This window comes from Pelodiscus sinensis, chromosome 18, assembly GCF_052426305.1.
Source record: "Pelodiscus sinensis isolate ZL-2025 chromosome 18, ASM5242630v1, whole genome shotgun sequence".
Taxonomy (NCBI): Eukaryota; Metazoa; Chordata; order Testudines; family Trionychidae; genus Pelodiscus; species Pelodiscus sinensis.
In genome coordinates this window covers 5,344,787-5,363,880 of record NC_143069.1, presented here as the reverse complement: position 1 = coordinate 5,363,880, position 19,094 = coordinate 5,344,787, and the positions used below count along the sequence as shown (strand labels likewise).

The following is a 19,094-nucleotide window of genomic DNA, read 5'->3' as shown; positions in this document are numbered from 1 at the left end:
GAATGGACTCAAAGGCTGTGTCCAGACTCAGGTTTTTTTTTCGAAAAAAGTAGCCTTTTTTCGAAAAAACTTCACCTGCGTCTAGACTGCAGCCGCGTTCTTTCTAAATTAATTCGAAAGAACGCGTCTTTTCTTTCGATGGCGGTAAACCTCATTTCACGAGGAAGAACGCCTTTTTTCGAAAGTGCTCTTTCGAAAAAAGGCGTTCTTGAATGCCAACAGGGCTTTTTAGAAAGAGAGCATCCAGACTCACTCGCTGCTTTCTTTCGAAAAAGCGGCTTGCTTTTTCAAAAGTACTGCTTGCAGTCTAGAAGCCTCTTTCGAAAGAGGCTTGCAGTCTAGACATAGCCTAAGGGAGACGACGGAGGGCACTGAGAGAGGCCCGTTAGATGTGTACCCCGGAAGGGGTTTGTGTACTTCACACCGGTGGCGTGAGTCAGCCGGAGGGCCAAACTGCCAAAGAGGCTTGAAGTGAGAGAGTGCAGGCATAGGCACTTGGCCAAGTGGGCCCACTCGTGGGAGGTGAGTGCCAGCCTGGTACACATACATACAAGGGTCACTTTTCACAGCAGCAGGCTCATTAGCTAGTAGTAAATAAATTACAATGATTTTGATGTGCATATATGCATATGTTAATTTTCAGACCGTTCATTTAAGTATTTTGGGAAACATTATTGGGGTCACCAGCAAGGTCTGGTGGCTGCACTCTCAGGCCACCAAAAAACGTTTTGTGAGAACTCCTCATAAGGGTCATAGAGGTTTCCCTGGCTGCAGGCACAAGCTCAGTCCATACAGCTCAACACTGAGCTGCTTTGTAGCCTATTGACAATGAGAATTGACGCTCCAATTCCTCTGGTGAAGCGGGTTTTACCCGCAAAAGCTCATGTGCTAATAAATCTGCTTAGTCTCTGTGGTGCCTCAGGGCTTCTCATTGTTTTTGCCCAAAGCAGCAGTTTTGAAACTACCTGAAGGAGCTTGGTATCCCCGTTGAGCGTGAAAGAATGGTGCACACCCATTGGCTTTCACTAGTCTGGGATTGTCTTTGGATCTGAGCCACGAGCACCTGTCAGCTTAGGCGCATGTAATGTATCTGTACCTGTGTGCTTCAGTCATAATTACTGTCTATGAAAATGAATGCCTATAATGCAGTAAATTCACGCCCATGAATGTCCCCAAAGCCCATTCAACTGTCTTGTATAACTCGAAGATATAATGATTACCACAGCCTGTCTAATTGCTGGTTGGCTTTCTTGGAGATATTTCAAGAAGCTTCACTTCTGCCCGCAACCTTGAAATTGCTTCATCTATGTGACACTGTTGCAATTGCCTTTGTTAATATGTTTTCAATATCCGGAACGCAGACTGTACTGAAAAGTGTAGTGCGCTCCAGGACCTAGACAGAGTTCAATGCGCCACTGCTGAGCCGTCAGGCCCGCGGCCAATCTTACAAACATTTTGGTGTGGTTATTCTGAGTCCATAGTTGAGATCAGGTGGGAATAAATTCCTAGTTCTGATCTAGCACTTTTCATGATCTGATCTTAAAACTTTATCAAGATGATGAGTATCATTATTCCTATCCTTCTATACCTGAATATTCTATCACTTTCCCCCTACCTTGTGGGTGTCTAGTGTGTTGGATGGTCAGCTCTCTGCAGCAGTGTACTCCTGTGTATGTATAGGACAATGGGACCCTGTTTTCAGTTGATCTCTGGGCACTGCTCTAACATACATGATTTTTTTCCTCTGGAACTCTTTCATTCTTGATCTGTGATTGTAAAGCAGTGGAACTAAGGAATCTCAATACAGTTCAGAAGGGATGTTTCTTTCTCTTTACACACAGAGAAGTTTGATGGCTGTTTAAAGGATTTAAAGCCACCTGAAGATGTGGATGATGGAAAACACCTGTTCTTGAATCCACGTTTGAGTATTTCTGCAAGATTTCTCTCACGCTGTCAGAAAAACAGCAGGTAGGTGGAGGGTATTTCCCCCTTTCACTCACCAGTGTGTCTCTGTATATCATGCTTATAGAGTATACTTGGTGTATCTTGTCTGTAAAGTGCCATACATAGTGGATCACGTATTTTTATTGTAATAAAAACACTTTTGTCTGTCTTGCTGAGTCCAACTATGTATACAACATCTTCTAGGCCAGGAGAGCTGGATAAAAGATAGTGACAACAGTGATTTAAAGGTGGGGCTTTCAGAAACACCTTAACAATTTCAAACTACAGACCTCCTTGACTTTCAGTGCAACTTAACCATTTCAGCCTGTTAGTGTAGGGTTTTTCAGAAGCACCTATGTCAATAAGGCAGCTGTTTGTGAGCCTTCCATTAAAGATTTCATTTCAAACTTGAAAATGCAAGTTGAGCATCTGAGTTGTAGCAAGTAGAACGTACAGTCTCCTGGAGGGTGTAATCTTTTTGGAAATGCAAGCAGGATCTTAATATTTTACTGGGGAGGGGAACTGAACCTAAATTATTAGATTCAGCTCTTGAAAGAATCTGAAAAAGAGCTCAATAGAAGTGGTCCGATAAAAGATAATTACTTCATTCTTCTTGTCCAACAACCGACCTGGGACCAACATTGCATGTAGTAATCTAATATATATATGCTGGCAAACCTCTTGCCTTCAGGCTGGTAACTTCAGAGCTTTTGTGGGAAAGCTCCTTGTCTATCAGAGGTTGCTTCATACCAACTTTAACCGATAGATGAAACCTTTCATATTTACATCCAGGTTTGCTGCCTTTCTTCCAAGAGCACGTCAGCAATTGCAAAATACTACAGATGTAATCGACCAATCTAAGGAAGAGAGTAAATTATCTAGTGAGCATAAGAAGTCAGAGGTATGTTAAACTTCTTCCAAAAAGAATTCTTCCTGATATAGAATACTGAGTGAGATACCATGTCTTATTATGACAGGTGATAGAAGTCTTAAGGTCCTTCTTAAATCACAGCTTTAGAAACTTCATGACCGTATCATAGAATCATAGAATCATAGAATAATAGGACTGGAAGGGACCTCGAGAGGTCATCGAGTCCAGCCCCCCGCCCTCAAGGCAGGATCAAGCTCCGTCTACACCATCCCTGACAGATGTCTATCTAACCTGTTCTTAAATATCTCCAGAGAGGGAGATTCCACCACCTCCCTTGGCAATTTATTCCAATATTTGACCACCCTGACAGTTAGGAATTTTTTCCTAATGTCCAATCTAAACCTCCCCTGCTGCACTTTAAGCCCATTACTCCTTGTCCTGTCCTCAGAAACCAAGAGGAACAAATTTTCGCCTTCCTCCTTGTGACACCCTTTTAGATATTTGAAAACCGCTATCATGTCCCCCCCTTAATCTTCTTTTTTCCAAACTAAACAAGCCCAGTTCATGAAGCCTGGCTTCATAGGTCATGTTCTCTAGACCTTTAATCATTCTTGTCGCTCTTCTCTGTACCCTTTCCAATTTCTCCACATCTTTCTTGAAATGTGGCGCCCAGAACTGGACACAGTACTCCAGCTGAGGCCTAACTAGTGCAGAATAGAGCGGCAGAATGACTTCACGAGTTTTGCTTACAACACACCTGTTGATACAACCTAGAATCATATTTGCTTTTTTTGCAACAGCATCACACTGTTGACTCATATTCAACTTGTGGTCCACTATGACCCCTAGATCCCTTTCCGCCATGCTCCTTCCTAGACAGTCGCTTCCCATCTTGTATGTATGGAACTGATTGTTCCTTCCTAAGTGGAGCACTTTGCATTTCTCTTTATTAAACCTCATCCTGTTTACCTCTGACCATTTCTCTAACTTGCTAAGGTCATTTTGAATTATGTCCCTATCCTCCAAAGAAGTCGCAACCCCACCCAGTTTGGTATCATCTGCAAACTTAATAAGAGTACTCTCTATCCCAATATCTACATCATTGATGAAGATATTGAATAGTACGGGTCCCAAAACAGACCCTTGAGGAACTCCACTTGTTATCCCTTTCCAGCAGGATTTAGAACCGTTAACAACCACTCTCTGACTACGGTTATCCAGCCAATTATGCACTCACCTTATCGTGGCCCTATCTAAGTTATATTTGCCTAGTTTATCAATAAGAATATCATGCGAGACCGTATCAAATGCCTTACTAAAGTCTAGGTATATGACATCCACCGCTTCTCCCTTATCCACAAGGCTCGTTATCTTATCAAAGAATTGATAAATATAAATGGCAAAGTATTGAATTTTGCAGAGTTTGCACAGAATACATCTTTCAAGTTTAATTTAGTTAATTTGAAGGTTAGAATGAATTTTTCAAGTAACATTTCAGATTAGTTACTTGTAAAATTCATTCAGTCATTCAAATTGACTAGTTAAAGTGGGTTTTTTTAATATTAAAGTATACCACAAAATCTAAAAGTTCACGGTTTGGGAGCATTTGGGGTCCATGCCTTCTGTGAAATCCTGATTTACACAGGTCCCTAGTTGTAACGGTAGGATTAAAAATGTCTTTTCCCTCCCTGCTTTCTCCCCAGAGGTGATGGCATTGAATGAATTGGAGAAGAATGATCCAGTGGTTAGGGTCAGAGAGCTGGGTGACCTGGGTCCAGTCCCTGACCCTCTGCAGCTGTTTTGTGTCACCCATGGCAAGTCACTTAGGCCCAGATCCTCACACATATTTTGGCTCCTAATTTCCATTGAAATCAAAAGCCTAAATACCTCTTGAGGTTCTAAGCCTGAATGTCTCTGTGCCTCAAGTTCCCTCTGTGCAAATGGAGATAAGAGCAGCTCTGGGTGTTCAGGTGCTCCGAGGCGTGTGTGACCCCACCTGTTAAGAAATCCCCTTTTGACATGTAAGCTAAATCCATCACAGATTCACTTTCGCAATGAAAGCCCGGGGTGATGGGAGGAGTCGCCATATAGGACCTTAGCTAGATAAACAGCTGTGATGCAAACAGCTGTTGCATTTTTCCTATTTTAGCCTGTTGTTCACTCTTCGTGGGGAAAACACAGAGTCCTTACTATGAAAGCTAGAAAAGTGGAGGGGGAAAATGAATTTGCAATGTTAAGTCCACAGCTCTGTGTTTGATTAAGATTGTATTTGGAGTATTTAAATATGAATGGGGATTCTAGTAATTCCTCTGTTCTTTTTCAGTGGCACATAGCATAGTGGCTACTGCAATATGAGAACCAGGATATGTAAAATGTTCCTCTTTCTGAGAGGAAATTAAAATGAAAGATGTGATTTATTTTCAGATGTATGTAATGTAGGTACAGAAATCCAACTGAAAATCAATGGGACATGAGTATTTTTGATGATTCTGCCTTAGATGATCATTTCAAACTTTTGTAACACACTGTAGCCAAATTAGGATCTTTGTTATATGGATTTATTTTTATTTTCCTACGTTTCTGTACATTTTATTTTTTTTAGAAACCATTGGAAGAAAAGCCCGTTGAGGTGGTAGAAAAAACAGACTCCAGTGTATGCAGTCCCTCGGGTAAGATGCTGATTGACTGCAAGACAAGCTGCATGCTTCCCTTAGGGAGGGAAAAACATGGAAAAGGATCCAAGTATCCTTCATGTTTGTTCCCATAAGTATGCAGCTGGCTTGCAATAGAAGGCTGCACACGTGATTTAGCGCCTCTTGTTTGTTGAAGTAAAGCAATGTAGGTCTGAAAAAGCTTGATTCACCTTGGGTACAATTTTAATCTTAAGTGTTTCTGAAAACCTTGCCTCTGTCTTTGGTTTCACTTCAGTGACAGCGCTGTATGGTTTGTACACAATACGTAGGAAAGGCATGTGTCTTGGATCGGCTGCACTTGGACTCTTCAGCGTGCTAGAGTAGCTCTCGCCTTATTTCCCCATTTCCACGAGGTAGTGCTGTTTGCTCTTCTCCTCTCTGCAGAAGCACCTTTCTTTGCTGCCCTTGTTAATTCATAAGAGCTTGGCTTGTCACAACACTGGATACAGAGAGCTCTTGCAGTACAAGGTGATAGGCCATGTAGCTAGGGCTGTTTTCCCTCCACTGATGCATTCTGTGACCTTTCAGCCCTTGAACTCTCTGCCTTGTGTGTAAACGGGGATCGGCAACCTTTTGGAAGTGGCATGCCAAGATTTAATTTTTCCCACCCCCCTCCGTATAAGACCTCCCCCCTCCCATCCTGTCCCCACATCCCTGTGCCCCCAGCGCGCACACTGGCAGGGCAGCAGCGATGAGACTCACCGCCCCCCTGGGAGCAGCGCTGGGGCAAGGAGGGGCCGGGGGGCAGTCACTTCCCTGCCTGGCCCAGCCCTTTGCCCGGGGCTTGCCCCTTCCCTGCAGGCTGGGGCTGGGACAGGCAGAGCCCTGGGCTGTCTCCAGCCCCCAGGCGGGTGCAGTGGGGTGCTGATGAAGGGTCTCCCCGCCCTCGGAGCTTGGCTTGGCTCAGGCCCCGGTGCCCCATGGCGGCAGCAGCAGCACGTGACTAGCCACGTCACCCTGATCTGAGGAGCAGCTCCAGCCCTACACCCTCCCGGAGCAGGAGGCAGAGCCTGTAGTGGGGAGATGGGAGGGGGAGGGGTGTTAACCCCTTAGCTCCCGGAAGCTGCACACCCCAGGGTCATGCCACCCGACCCCTAGGCCATGCTGCACACGCCACAAAAAATCCTCTCACCGACCCCTGGTGTAAACTTTCCCATAACTTAATCTGCTTTGTCTGTAATTGGTTTCAGGGGCAGCGAGTTATATGGGCCCAGGGTCTAGGAATAGTCCTGGGCCTAGAGCCCTTCTCCAGCAAAGTTTCAGGCCAGGTTTTTCCCCTGGTCCCAGGTTCTCTCTCCCTTCTATCCCTGGTGTGTTCCCCAACTTGCCTGCTGCTTCCTGACCATTTAAAATGGCTCTGGTGGCAGCGCAGCAAGGCTTAAGCAGCCGCTGGAGGTCCCCGCAGCCCTGGTGCGTGTGCGTGCGTTCATTTGCGTCCTGCAGCCAATAGGATGCTGTGGGCAGCAGAACATGGAGACTCCCTAACCCCCCACCTAAGAGCCGCTGCTGGAGGGGATGCCCCAGGTAACCCCCCTACCCCACCCCCAACCCTCTCCTGCCCCAGACTCCATCCCAGAGCCTGCAGTCCCCTGGATCCTGCCCCCAGACTCCATCCCAGAGCCTGCAGCCCCCTGGATCCTGCCCCCAGACCCCATCCCAGAGTCTGCACTCAGCCCAGAGTCTGCACCTTGCCCCCCCTCCCGCACCACAATCCTCTGCCCCCGCTCAGAGCCTGCACCCAGTACCCAAATTCCCTCCCAGAGCCTAAGGCGGGTGGGAGAAGGAGGGAGCTTAGGTGTGGGAGGGGACATTCTGGGCACCACCAAAATTTCTGGAATAATAAAGAGATTCTGCCGCCCCGCTGGGGTTACTAGACTGAGATGATTCTGATGTCGTCGTTTTGGGTTTGTGAGGAGAATTGAAAGGTTCTAACTTGCCTTTGAAGAGCCAAACACTTGTCACTAATAGGCAGCAAGGATTAGAGGAGACTTCATATTTATCCTAGTCCTCTTGGGAAGGTTTGCACAGTCATTGAAAGAAAGTAGCTGGCTACAATAATAGAAGAGCACAGCTGAGGTTTGTCTAGGAAGGCTCCCGATGTGGAAACTGCATGTCCAACCCCAGTAAATCTTTTTATTCTTAGAAACCCAGATCCTCATGAAAAGCTTTGAAACGAACCTGCAGCCTCTGCGTGCTGCATTCCAGGAGACACTGCAGCTTTACGACAAGGTACAGGGTGGGATGAAGAAATGCAATAAACTGAAAATACCTGATGTTGTGCCAACATGCTTGCTAGGAGCCCTACCTGTTGGTGGAATTACTGAGCCTGTTAACTCTTGCAGTGATGAGCCTCAGAATGGCTGCAAACTATTTCTCGATGCACGGATTAGCCTAGACTAGAGGAACATGTCAAGTAGTGGGTTTAATTCCTTCCCGCCAAGCCTGCTCACATGACGTTACAATGTGGTTTATGTAGACTGGGCCTGCCATAACTGATTGTCATATGAGTGGGCCGTCCTGGGTCCATTTAGTCCTGCATCCTCTCTCTGACAGTGACCATGTCAGATGCTTCAGAGCACGGTATACAACTCTGTAATAGATGTGGGATACTCTGTCTTGTAAATCGTCCCTGTATGGAGCTGTGGAAGATAACGAGCCTTCACTCTGCATTGTGTTTAAGCAACAAGTTGCCAGAGGCAGTTTATTCGAGCAATATTGCAAGGGAAGACAGCATAAGCGGATCTTCAAATACAAAACAATTAAAAGCCAATATATATACCTTTCTGTTACATATAACATTAAACAATTACTTCCCTGCCCACTCAGTTCCCATCGGACACTGTCTTATCTCAAGGTTCTCACTGAGGTCAGCATTCCACTCTTATCTTGGAGAGAGAGACAGAGAGGCGAACGCAGCGTCTCTTCCAGCTCTCGCGTTAGCAGGAGTCAGAGTGAACCAGACTCTTGCTCTGCGACTGACACACCCTGAAATGGCCACCCAAATCCCCTCTCCCTTAGACATATGGCCTAAGGCTGTGTCTACACTGGCATGTTTTGTTGCCAAAACCTGCCTTTGGGTGGCAAACCAGTGAGAGTGTTTACACCACAATGTGACTTTTGTCCCAGCAGGGAAACGTCCAGTTTTGGCAACAAAAAAACTTCCAGCCCTGGGGGAGAATTTTTTCTTTCCCCTTCCCTTTGTTGTCAATAAAGACCCAGTGTGGATTCTATTGTTTGTTTTGTCTGGAGAACTGGCTTCCGCCAGGGTCCCACCATGCCTGCCCTGATGGCTGCGCCCAGTGTTTTGTGATCTCTGCTACCCCTCCCCTTTCGAAGCTCTGGGAAGTGTCTGAGAGCTGAGTGAGCTGCTCCCTTTGGGGAACAAACAAAGAGCAAATCATTAGAAGCTCCTGTTCTGCCCTGCTAGGAACCCAGCAGCCGGCAGGCGGCTGCTGCAGGGGGACGCTGGAGAGACGGCTGTGCTGCTCTGATGTCCCTCAGCACGGAGACTCGGAGCTGCTCATGCCGCTGCTCCCGGCAGCTGAAGAGGCTCTGGGAGAACTTGGCGAGAATCCCAAGAAGCGCAGGGATCAGCTCTGCCTTCCCACAGGACTGCACTGTGGGATACTTACCCACAATGCTTTGCTCTATCTGTTGACAGCGGAGCTAGCAATGTGAAATGTCGACAATGGGAGGCAGAAAAACCGGTTTGATCAGTTTTCGCTTTTGCATGTCGACAGCCCTTTTGTCGCCAACCCTTCCCAGTGCAGACCCAGCCTGAGTCTTGAGAAAAGGAGGCTGAGGGGGGACCTGATAACAGAAGACACTGTGAACTCTGCCCCCAAGGTTGAGATGCAGACTAACATGGAACACTTAAACCGCAGTTTGTGTGTGAGGGGAAACTGAGGTACAAAGGTTTTGACTTGCACAAGTCCCCAAGGGTAGCAGAGGCAGCAGTAGGCCTGAAGTGTTTTCTAGGCGCTGGGGCTGTGCACACCCATGTGGTAGAGAACCGTAGAATTCTAGAACTGGAAGGAACCTCGAGATCAAGTCCAGTGCCCCTGTCCTCGTGGCAGGACCAAGCACCATCTAGATCATCCCTAGTTTAAAGATCATCCCTAATTTGCATACCAGCTTGGCTAGCTCTTTGGGATCCTTTAAAACTAAAATTCAATACAGCAGAAAACGGAAGATCATAACGATCTTAATGACGAAACTGATCCTGAAATGCACTGAACCGGTGGCCACTGGTCTGACCAGAATTCAAATAGCTTACTCAGCTCTTAGTCTTTTCGTAAGTACGCTGTCCGATTCCTTACTGCGCTCTCTCCATAGCTGACCTCGCACAAAGAATCCACAGAGGAGGAACTTCTCCAGGTAAAAACCATGCTTGCCAACGCTTTCAGCTGGATGAAAACTGAACTGGACTCCAGAGCTGTCAAGAACAATGCTGATGTCGCAACAGCTACGGACAGTCCATCCCCTCAGCTCAAGTCCCTGCATGACAACGAGACGCTCTATCTCTTGAAACATTACTCAGAATCACTGGTGAGAATGGTCCAGAAAAAACTTGATGACTGTGTTAAACCAGAATGACCCACCAGGGAGAAGAGTCAAGGGCATGTTTTATGGCAATGCAGAGCCGGAAAGACCACAACGCTGTTCTGGGCCCCCGTGCGACTCCTGCGGAGTCAGACCTTTTAGGTCGATGTGTTTTAACTGTTGTCTTCGGCACTGGTTTGGTTTATTTAGTTGGTCTTGGGTTTGTGTGTGTGTGTAAATTGTCTTTTCATGACCTCAGCAAACAGTCCTGAGCAGTAGCCGAACAAGGGCTGTTTTAGAAGAAAACACTCGGACTGTTAGAGAGGGCTGAGCTGCCGCCGATACGTTTGGATCTGTATTTTAAGTTGCTTTGGCAATAGTATTTCTGTTTTTAGACCCCTGCCCTTTCAAGATGTCTTTAAAATAAATGTGTTTGTACTTGAAGGACTGCGTCTCCCATCGCTTCATACATTGAATACGTTTTAAAGGGGCCATGATTAGAATATCTCCTCTGACTCATGCCTGACATTTCCCTGTGACTCACATCACAGCGTATTGGTCTGTTATACGTGTCGGCTTTGGGGAAACAGCCCTGGTAGCTTGAGGGCATTGGAAGAACCCTAATGGCAAAATTGACCCTTTACCTCTACCTGGCTGGTTCAAATCCAGCCTAAGTTAAGCCTGGAAGCTCAGCGGAAGACTGCCCAGAAGCATAAGGATTGCCTATTGTGCTTTTCCTTCCCCCACAGATCGCCAGCGCTTTAGAGGTCAGGATCATTGTCCCCATTTGACAGGGAAACTGAGGCACGGTGATAGGGCGAGACCGCCAGTCATCTAGAACACCAAAAGTAGCTTCATTTTAGAGGGGGAAACTGAGGCACAGAAAGGCAATGACTTGTCTAAAGCTGCATAGCGGGTCAGTGGCAGAGTTAAGACCATACATTTCCCAAAGCTTCTGCAAGAGAGGTTAGAGTAGCCATGACCAGTCACTGCCCATGCTCCATCCGTCAGCAGGACAAGTGGCGCTTTGACCCTTACCCTGGCTGTGGGATCCAAAGGGGTCTTGGGCAGCCAGGGCTGAAGTATAGAGCTCCGTGTGCAATCCAGAGGACGTTGTGAAGACAGAATGTTAATTGGGTTCAAAAAAAGAGCTGGATGAATTCACAGAGGGTAGGTCCATCAATACTCATGGGCCTCGGTGGGTAGGCATGGTGTTCCTAGCCTCTGTTAGGCTAAATGGATTATGGGAGGGATTTCTTGACGGTTCCCTGTTCTGTTCCCTCCCTCTGGGGCACCTGGCACCGAGGATAAGGGTCAAAGTGCCACTTGTCCTGCTGATTGATGGAGCAATGCTGAACTCCGCATACAGCCCGGGGCCAGCGGGAAGTCCTGCCGACTCTGGGTTGCACACAGGTGCCTGCTTTGAAAGGCACCAGAGTCCCCAGCAGGGGCTTTTGTGCATTTCAAAGCCATGGAGCCCGGGGTCAGCAGATATTGGATGCTTCTCAGATTGTCGACTTGTCTTTAATATCCCTGGGAGTGGGGCTGGAGCGTTATCGAATCGTCGTAGAACGGCTAAGATTTCTTGCGGTTACACGACTGTTCGATTCCACACTAACATCCCGGCGAGGTGCACGCTGATTGCACGCCGCATTGAGAGTCCAGTCGGAGCGTTGCCACGGTTCCGTCTGCACCCCCTGCGAATTCTCGGTGCGCAGGGAGAAAAACTAGCCTGTCCCAGGAGCTCGTCTTGGTCCCAGCAACCTTGCGGCCCACTGAGAGGAAGAAGAGTCACTAGCCTCGGTTGCCCATCGCTGCTGTACGGAACAACTCCTTTGCTGGGAGGTAGTACGGTCTAGTGGATAATTGGGAAACCGAATTATACTCCTGACTCTGCCTCTTGATCCTTAGGAAGGTCTCTCCCCTCTCCCCAGCCCTGTGCCTGAGTTTTCTCCTCTGCATAATATTTTATGAATCTACAGATGAAATTTCTATTAGAACTAAACCATGTTCTTATTCCACTGCCCAGAGTGTAGCCTGGCTGGGATCTGTTAGCTTCCTGGGTTCACCAGCCAACACTCATTGCCTGCTCCTCTGGCCGGTCTCCGATTGATATCAAAGGAAATAAATCTCTTTTAAACAGACCCACATTTTCATAGCCCTCTGCCACGGTTTTGCTTGGTGCTTTGATTTGAATAAACCTGTTTCCATGGACAGCTTTGCCAGCAGTTTGATTTTTATGGATTTGCCCTTTATTTGACTAACAAACCTCCCAAGAGAGACCTCCAGCTGGTGTGTTCCTGGCCGGCTGAGGCTGACTAGGGTGATCTTTTGTCTTGGCGTCTCTCCTGCAAATCGAATAGTTCTGACGGGAACTCCTGGAAGCACCTTCCAAGGCAGAAGGGGCCAAAATGATCGTCTCGTCTGAGCCCCTGTGGAACCCAGGGATCCTGCCTCTGGTTATGGTCCTAGAGCTCATCTCACGGCTCTGTCCAAACCGAGGGAGGCCCTGCTTGCTCTACAAACAAAGGGCTTGTCCACACAAGCCAGGATGTGAATCAGCTGCTGCGGTGCGGGGAAGATCTGGGTGGGTGGCTTGGAACCCTGACTGTTACCAGGGCCGCCCGGGCGGGGTTGGAGTCACTGATTCGTGTGTCGGCAGGGAGGCCCCGTCTCAGTTCCCAGCTGTCCCAAGTGGTCTGAGCAGGAAACGGATTTCTCCAGACATGACTAGCACCTGCCACGGACTCTAGACGGGCTGGAAGGAAACAAACCAGAGGAGGGGTGTAAGTTGAGGAGCGGTGCTTATGGGCACCAGCCTCGGCTGTTTCTTTCCTTGGTGAGAGAGGGTGGGGTGTGGTGCATAGAGCCAGGAGTCTGGGTGCTGGGACTCCTGGGTACTATTGCCAGCTCTGGAAGAGGTGTGGGGTCTAGTGGTTAGAGATGGGGGGGCTGGGAGCCAGGACCCCTGGATTCTATCCCCAGCTCTGGGAGAGGAGTGGGGTCTAGTGGTTAGAGATGGGGGGGCTGGGAGCCAGGACCCCTGGATTCTATCCCCAGCTCTGGGAGAGGAGTAGGAGGGTCTAGTGGTTAGAGCAGGGGGGCTGGGAGCCAGGACCCCTTGATTCTATCCCCAGCTCTGGGAGAGGAGTGGGGTCTAGTGGTTAGAGATGGGGGGGGCTGGGAGCCAGGACCCCTGGATTCTATCCCCAGCTCTGGGAGAGGAGTAGGAGGGTCTAGTGGTTAGAGCAGGGGGGCTGGGAGCCAGGACCCCTTGATTCTATCCCCAGCTCTGGGAGAGGAGTGGGGTCTAGTGGTTAGAGATGGGGGGGCTGGGAGCCAGGACCCCTGGATTCTATCCCCAGCTCTGGGAGAGGAGTAGGAGGGTCTAGTGGTTAGAGCAGGGGGGCTGGGAGCCAGGACCCCTTGATTCTATCCCCAGCTCTGGGAGAGGAGTGGGGTCTAGTGGTTAGAGATGGGGGGGCTGGGAGCCAGGACCCCTCGATTCTATCCCCAGCTCTGGGAGAGGAGTAGGAGGGTCTAGTGGTTAGAGCAGGGGGGCTGGGAGCCAGGACCCCTTGATTCTATCCCCAGCTCTGGGAGAGGAGTGGGGTCTAGTGGTTGGCAAACGAGTGGGAGTGTGAACTCTTGGGTCCTGTTAGCTCGACCGAGTCAGTTCCCCGCTCTGTGCCTCAGTTTCTCTGCTCTGCCACAGGCTCCCTGTGTGACCTGGGCCTAGACCCTTCCCGGTTTTCGGATGCCTGACTTGTATGGATTTCCCGTACCTTGGAGAAACTGGGCCTTTGCCTCTGTTCTGCATCTGCACCAGAGCCGCCCTGCCGCGCTTTGCAAGGCGGGTGTGAGGGGAACGTCACTGAGTACTGCAAAGCGCTCAAAGGCTGTAGAGTCAGGCGGGTCCCTTCGATGTGCTGTTCATGAGGCCTCTCCATCACCCACGCAGTTTGAACCCGCTTTCCCTCGGAGCCTGCTGCCCAAGGCCAGGTAACCGTCAGCGATCCTGCCTGGGGCCGGCGCTGTAGATTTGCATGAAGAGGATGGAAGGTTTTATTTTGTTGGCAGCGAAGAGCGCGGCGCATGCAAAGAACGAGGCGGCGTGTTCCTGGCCCACTCGGGCAATTCAAATCCTCGCTGCCTCAGCGTCTATATAAACGCCTGCACGCTCACCCTGTCCTGCTGGGCTGGCGGGTAAGTGGCGGCTTCTCGGAGAGGGTGCTGCTGGGTCTGTTTCTTTGGCCAGCTGTGTAGGCCTAGTGCTCTGGGCATCATTCTGGTAGCCAGCGAGTTTTCACGTCTAATCCTGCTGCGCTGTAGCCACAGTCACACCTGGGGAAACTGAGGCATGCCCATTCAAAGGGGGGGGTCATGTAGGGAAGTGCCCTGTGGCAGGGAAACAGCATGTCTTGGTATTAGACGCTGCTGGCTTTGTTCTTTTGTTCTGCACGGAAGGGTGGGGTCTAGCGGAGCCTGGGTCCAATGCCCGTCGCTGCCTCAGTTTCTCTACTGGTAAAATGAAGACGGTGCCTCCCAGGGGGGAGCACGCAGCCTCCATGGCTCTTTGAAGAGGCCTGGCGCTCTTCGGCCGCTTCTCCATCCCAAGGCCCCGCGTTGCTGCTGCCGGTACCGAAAGTGTTCCCAGTTCTTACTCCCTGGCATCCCTGTTCCGCCTGGCCCTGGGGTGTCACCCAGGGACATCAGAGCGGGCTGGAGGGGTGCTGGAACGGTCCACGGGGCTGCTGAGACCTCGCCTGGCTGAGCCTGTCGTTGCATGCGCCATGCCAAAGGCTTTCCTGGTGAAAAGGCGCCGAGCAGCCGTGCTGGGGTCCCAGGACTGGGGAGAGCTCTCGGACCAGCTCCGGGGCGACGCCTATATCCCAGGTAGGTGCCTAGTTTATTACCCTAGGCGGAGCCGAGGTGGATTCCAGTTACTCTAGGACCCGGGCCACCACGCGGGGGAAAGGAGCTGGATTCACAGCCCTGATGTTCTATGCTAAACCTCCACGCACCTGCGTGGTCTCTCTGGGGCGGAAGGGAACCGTCTCCCTGGCCAGGCAGGGACAACAGCGCTGGCTTCTGTGACCTCCCAGCAGGACCCCCAGCCAGCCTGTGCGGGGCCCAGCCAGCCTTGGGCTGGATTCAAACCACTGGCCATGAGGGAAGATTTGTCCCAGCCTGGGCCATCCAACTCCCTCCCGTGTAAGGGCCACAGTGTCCCAGTCGTGGTACTGCGGGGCCTGGCTGTCTCGATGTGCGGGCGCAGAGCGGCCTCGCCCTCTGCCCCTTTGCCGGGTGTGATCACAGCCCTGAGGCGAGGCAGCAGGAAGCCTCTTTCCCCCCCCAATGGCCCAGCAGGCCTCCCCCCGATTCCCCCACCTGGCCTGCCTAAGAGTCGGATTCCCACCCGGCTTGGGGCAAGTCCCAGGCTGTGTGTTTCGACCTCCAGACGGCAGCCTGCACGTGGGCCCCTCCGCCTCGGGGGCGCTGCTGGAAGACAAGACGCGTCCCTGGGACGGACCAAGTCGGAAGAGCTCCCCCAAGGCCAGCGCAAACCTGCCGCCCCCTGATCCTGCCACGGAAGACCTGCGAGCAAAGGTAAAGGGGATGGGGGTCCGGGCAGGGCTCCTGGGTTCTGTTCCTGATGGAGGGGGGTGAGCAGGGCGCTAGCCAGTGATTGGACGGGAGGGGGACGGGGAGTCCGAACTCCTGGGTTCTGTTCCTGATGGGGGGGGGGGGGGGGGGGTGAGCAGGGCGCCAGCCAGTGATTGGACGGGAGGGGGACGGGGAGTCCGAACTCCTGGGTTCTGTTCCTGATGGGGGGGGGTGAGCAGGGCGCCAGCCAGTGATTGGACGGGAGGGGGGACGGGGAGTCCGAACTCCTGGGTTCTGTTCCTGATGGGGAGGGGGGGGAGCAGGGCGCTAGCCCGTGATTGGATGGGAGGGGGGACTGGGAGTCCGGACTCCTGGGTTCTATGCTTAGCTCTGGGGATGGGGTTTGAGCAGATGAAGAGGGATCTGGACTCCTGGACTCTGTTCCTGGCTCCCACAGGTGAGTGGGGTCTAGTGGGTAAGAGGGGGGAGGCTGGGGGTCAGCACTGTAGGGCACCTGAAAATTTGGGGCACCGCTGGGTCCTAAAGTCCACCTACCCGCCTCTTCCTGTCCCTGCTCTGTGGCTCTGCTTCCTCCAGAGCGCACCTAGGTCACTTACAAGTGACACAGCCTGGGAGCTCTTAGCAGCACAGCCAACCTGTGACTGAGCCATTCGAGGGCCAGGAAGCCATTCAAGAGGCATTGGCCACCCCTAGGTCCAGATGGTCAGGTCCTGAAGTTACCGGGCCAGTCAACAGGGCCTGAGTTTAAAATCGGCTTTACAACGATTTCGTTTGTGTGTTGCTGACGATTACAAACAATCACAGCTCAAAAACCGTCGTCCCTTCCCGGGTCATCCCCTCCCGGCTGCTGATGGGCACGAGGGCACCCATTTAATAGTCCTGCGTCGGGCCCCACGCATCCTAAGGACAGCCCTGGAGTCAGGACTCGGGGCTTTGTCTCCAGCTGGGATGTCTAAGGGGTTGGCTGAGAGGAGGGGAGACTAGTGGTTAGGGTTGGGGGCTGGGAGTCAGGATGCCTGGGTTCTCTTCTCAGCTCTGAGGAGTGGAACACGGAGGATAAGGAGAAACACTGAGGTTTGGGGGCACCTAGGGCCCTGGCCGGGGGAGGGAAGGGACACAGAGGGCACCCAGATTTCTAAGCTGCCAAGCGACACTGCTCAGCTGCCTGGCTCAGCAGCTCGGGAGCATGGCTGGTCCATCCCTTGCTCCATCCCTTGGCAGGGGAAAGGCCCCTCGGGACCCGGCGACTTCCCCTGCCCCGTGTGCAGCAAGGCCTTCCCCCTGCAGCGCATGCTGACCCGCCACCTCAAGTGCCACAGCGCGGTGAAGCGGCACGTCTGCCAGTTCTGCGCCAAGGGCTTCAACGACACCTTCGACCTCAAGCGGCACACGCGGACGCACACCGGTGAGGCCGGGGCTGCTCTCGGGGCGCAGGCGATCCAAGGGGCGGGCTCTTTGGCTCACCCCCCCCCCATTCCCCCCAGAGCCAGGTCCCTGATACTCAGACCCCCCCCCTCCCCCTGCCTGCGTGTGTGACCTGGACCCCCAGGGCAGGTGAGGGGAGTTAGCTGGAATGGCAGGAAAAGGCAGCCCCAGGGGCATTGTGGGAAAGCATTGGAGGACCGTGCTGTGGGAACATTTTAAGGGGCGGGGGGGCTGAAATCCAGCCCCCTTAGCCGTTTATTCCTCTGTTCCCGGCTGAAGCAGGACAGAGGCCAGGAGCCTGGGGGTGCTACAGTCCCCCCCCTCCTCCCCAGTTCTTGTGATCAGCACCCAGGTAAACAGCCTGTGTCCACATGGCCCAGGGGGCAGGTTAGATCCCCAGTGAGTCCAGGGTTAAAGCACCAGCCCAGGCAGATCTTGGTGTGTAGACGGGACTGGGCCGAGGTCCAAAGCAGGGACTTAGGCAGGGGACTCGGGCTCCTGCGTCTCTCTGCCCCCTGCCTTGCTGAGGGCCCCACCAGGCCCTGACCTCTCAGGTGTGACTGCCCCCTCCCTGCAGGCATCCGGCCCTACCGCTGCCACGTCTGCGCCAAGGCCTTCACGCAGCGCTGCTCCCTGGAGTCCCACCTCCGCAAGCTGCACGGGCTGCAGCAGAGCTACGGCTACCGCGAGCGGCGCGCCAAGCTCTTCGTGTGCGAGGAGTGCGGCTTCGCCTGCGCCGCCGGCGAGGAGTACCACGCCCACCTGCGGCGGCTGCACCCCGCCAGCGCCCTGCTGCGCACGCGCCTCCGCCCACCGGGCCCCGCCGCCCTCCGCGTCCTCCTCTACCCCCGCGCCTACTATGCCTGAGGCTGGGCCCGGCGCCGCGGGGCGAGGCCGGCTTGTTCCTGGCAGCCCAGCCCTTCTGGGGCCAAGAGGGGCATTTCCAGCGATTCACGAGCGGAAGGCTAGACGGGGGCCCTGTGCTCAGCCTCTCCGGCCGGTGGGGAACCCTGGCTCTGCCCGGAGCTGGTTCCTGTTTGGAGAGCTTAGAAAAACAGTCGTCCCTGCCAGCCTGAGCCTGAAGGCGTCATCACCGCGCACAGGGCCTGACTCGCTCCCTGCGGGGAGGGAGTGAAACCTGCACCGCTCTCCTCTACGTGTGGCAAGCGCCAGCTTCCAGGCCTCCACTGGTGTTGGCCCCTGGTGCGACCAACAAGTCCCCAGTTACCTGATTTCTGTTCCCAGGGCAGGTCTCCTGCTTGTGCGCCGTGGGCCTCTCCCTGTCCGTCAGGGGCCTCAACTCCCATTTACCTGTAGGACCAGGGCCAGTGGGCACCCCGCTGGCAGGGCTTCCGGGGAGGGGCTCAGTTTCCCTGCATTCCCCCATTTCCTGGTCCTCCATGCTACCTCCCCCCCCCCCACCTCGCATGTCCTCTGGCCCTTCCTACTGCAGCACAGCTGAGCTAAAGCAGCTTCTAGCCGCTAGCCTCCTGCGGCTGCCAGCTCGTCCCTGTGGTCTGGGGGCGCTGTGAGCAGAGGCCTCCCAGCTACCGCACCGTCACACGGCTGCCCTGGGTGCTGTGGGAGGCCCCATGGCACTTTCCCTGACTGCCGTATGAACAGGACAATCCCCCATGCGCGGGTGAGCCAGTGGGACCCCGGGGCCGGCAGCTGCAGAGAAGCAGAGTGACACTGCAGCCTGCTCTGCCCTGCCAGCATCTGCCTGGCAGCGTGTCCAGTGGGCTTGAGGGAAGGGTGCACGGGGGTGGGGAGGGGCAGGGCAGAGCCTGGGCTGGGGGAAGGACAGGAGCACACACTCGTGGGCCAGCTGCTGGGCGCTGGCTGGACTGCAGAACTGCTCAGGTGCTGCTGGCCTGCGAGCTGTGAGCTTGATCCTCTGCTACGCGGCCTGTTTGCCAGTCCTTGCACAGGCGCCCTGGCCTCCCTGCGCTGCAGCCTCCCGCTGTGGGCTGGCCTCCCTGCAACACAGG

General features: G+C 52.8%; 2 protein-coding genes across 2 annotated transcripts in view; both read left to right on the top strand.

Annotated features, from left to right (window-relative positions):
• Positions 1–10,494, top strand: part of WDR62 (WD repeat domain 62) — a 52,592-nt gene extending 42,098 nt beyond the window's left edge. Inside the window, exons 26-30 of the mRNA XM_075915151.2 lie at positions 1,842–1,968; positions 2,737–2,845; positions 5,418–5,484; positions 7,652–7,737; positions 9,844–10,494. Of these exons, the coding sequence (XP_075771266.2) occupies positions 1,842–1,968; positions 2,737–2,845; positions 5,418–5,484; positions 7,652–7,737; positions 9,844–10,104 (650 nt within the window). The 3' untranslated portion in view covers positions 10,105–10,494. The remainder of the gene's footprint in view (positions 1–1,841; positions 1,969–2,736; positions 2,846–5,417; positions 5,485–7,651; positions 7,738–9,843) is intronic.
• A 4,899-nt stretch (positions 10,495–15,393) lies between these two features.
• OVOL3 (ovo like zinc finger 3) lies at positions 15,394–18,838 on the top strand. Its single transcript, XM_089769937.1, has 3 exons — positions 15,394–15,660; positions 16,900–17,083; positions 17,681–18,838. Exons 1-3 carry the CDS (start codon positions 15,409–15,411, stop codon positions 17,968–17,970), a joined length of 726 nt encoding a protein of 241 aa, XP_089626063.1. The 5' UTR covers positions 15,394–15,408; the 3' UTR covers positions 17,971–18,838.
• The last annotated feature ends 256 nt before the right edge of the window (positions 18,839–19,094 follow it).

Excerpts from the sequence above, each read along its gene's own strand:
- OVOL3 (XM_089769937.1), top strand. The coding sequence starts at position 15,409 with ATGGCCCAGCAGGCCTCCCCCCGATTCCCCCACCTGGCCTGCCTAAGA. Across the intron at positions 15,661-16,899 it reads CGGAAGACCTGCGAGCAAAG|GGGAAAGGCCCCTCGGGACC; the intron begins GTAAAGGGGATG and ends ATCCCTTGGCAG. Across the intron at positions 17,084-17,680 it reads GCACACGCGGACGCACACCG|GCATCCGGCCCTACCGCTGC; the intron begins GTGAGGCCGGGG and ends CCCTCCCTGCAG.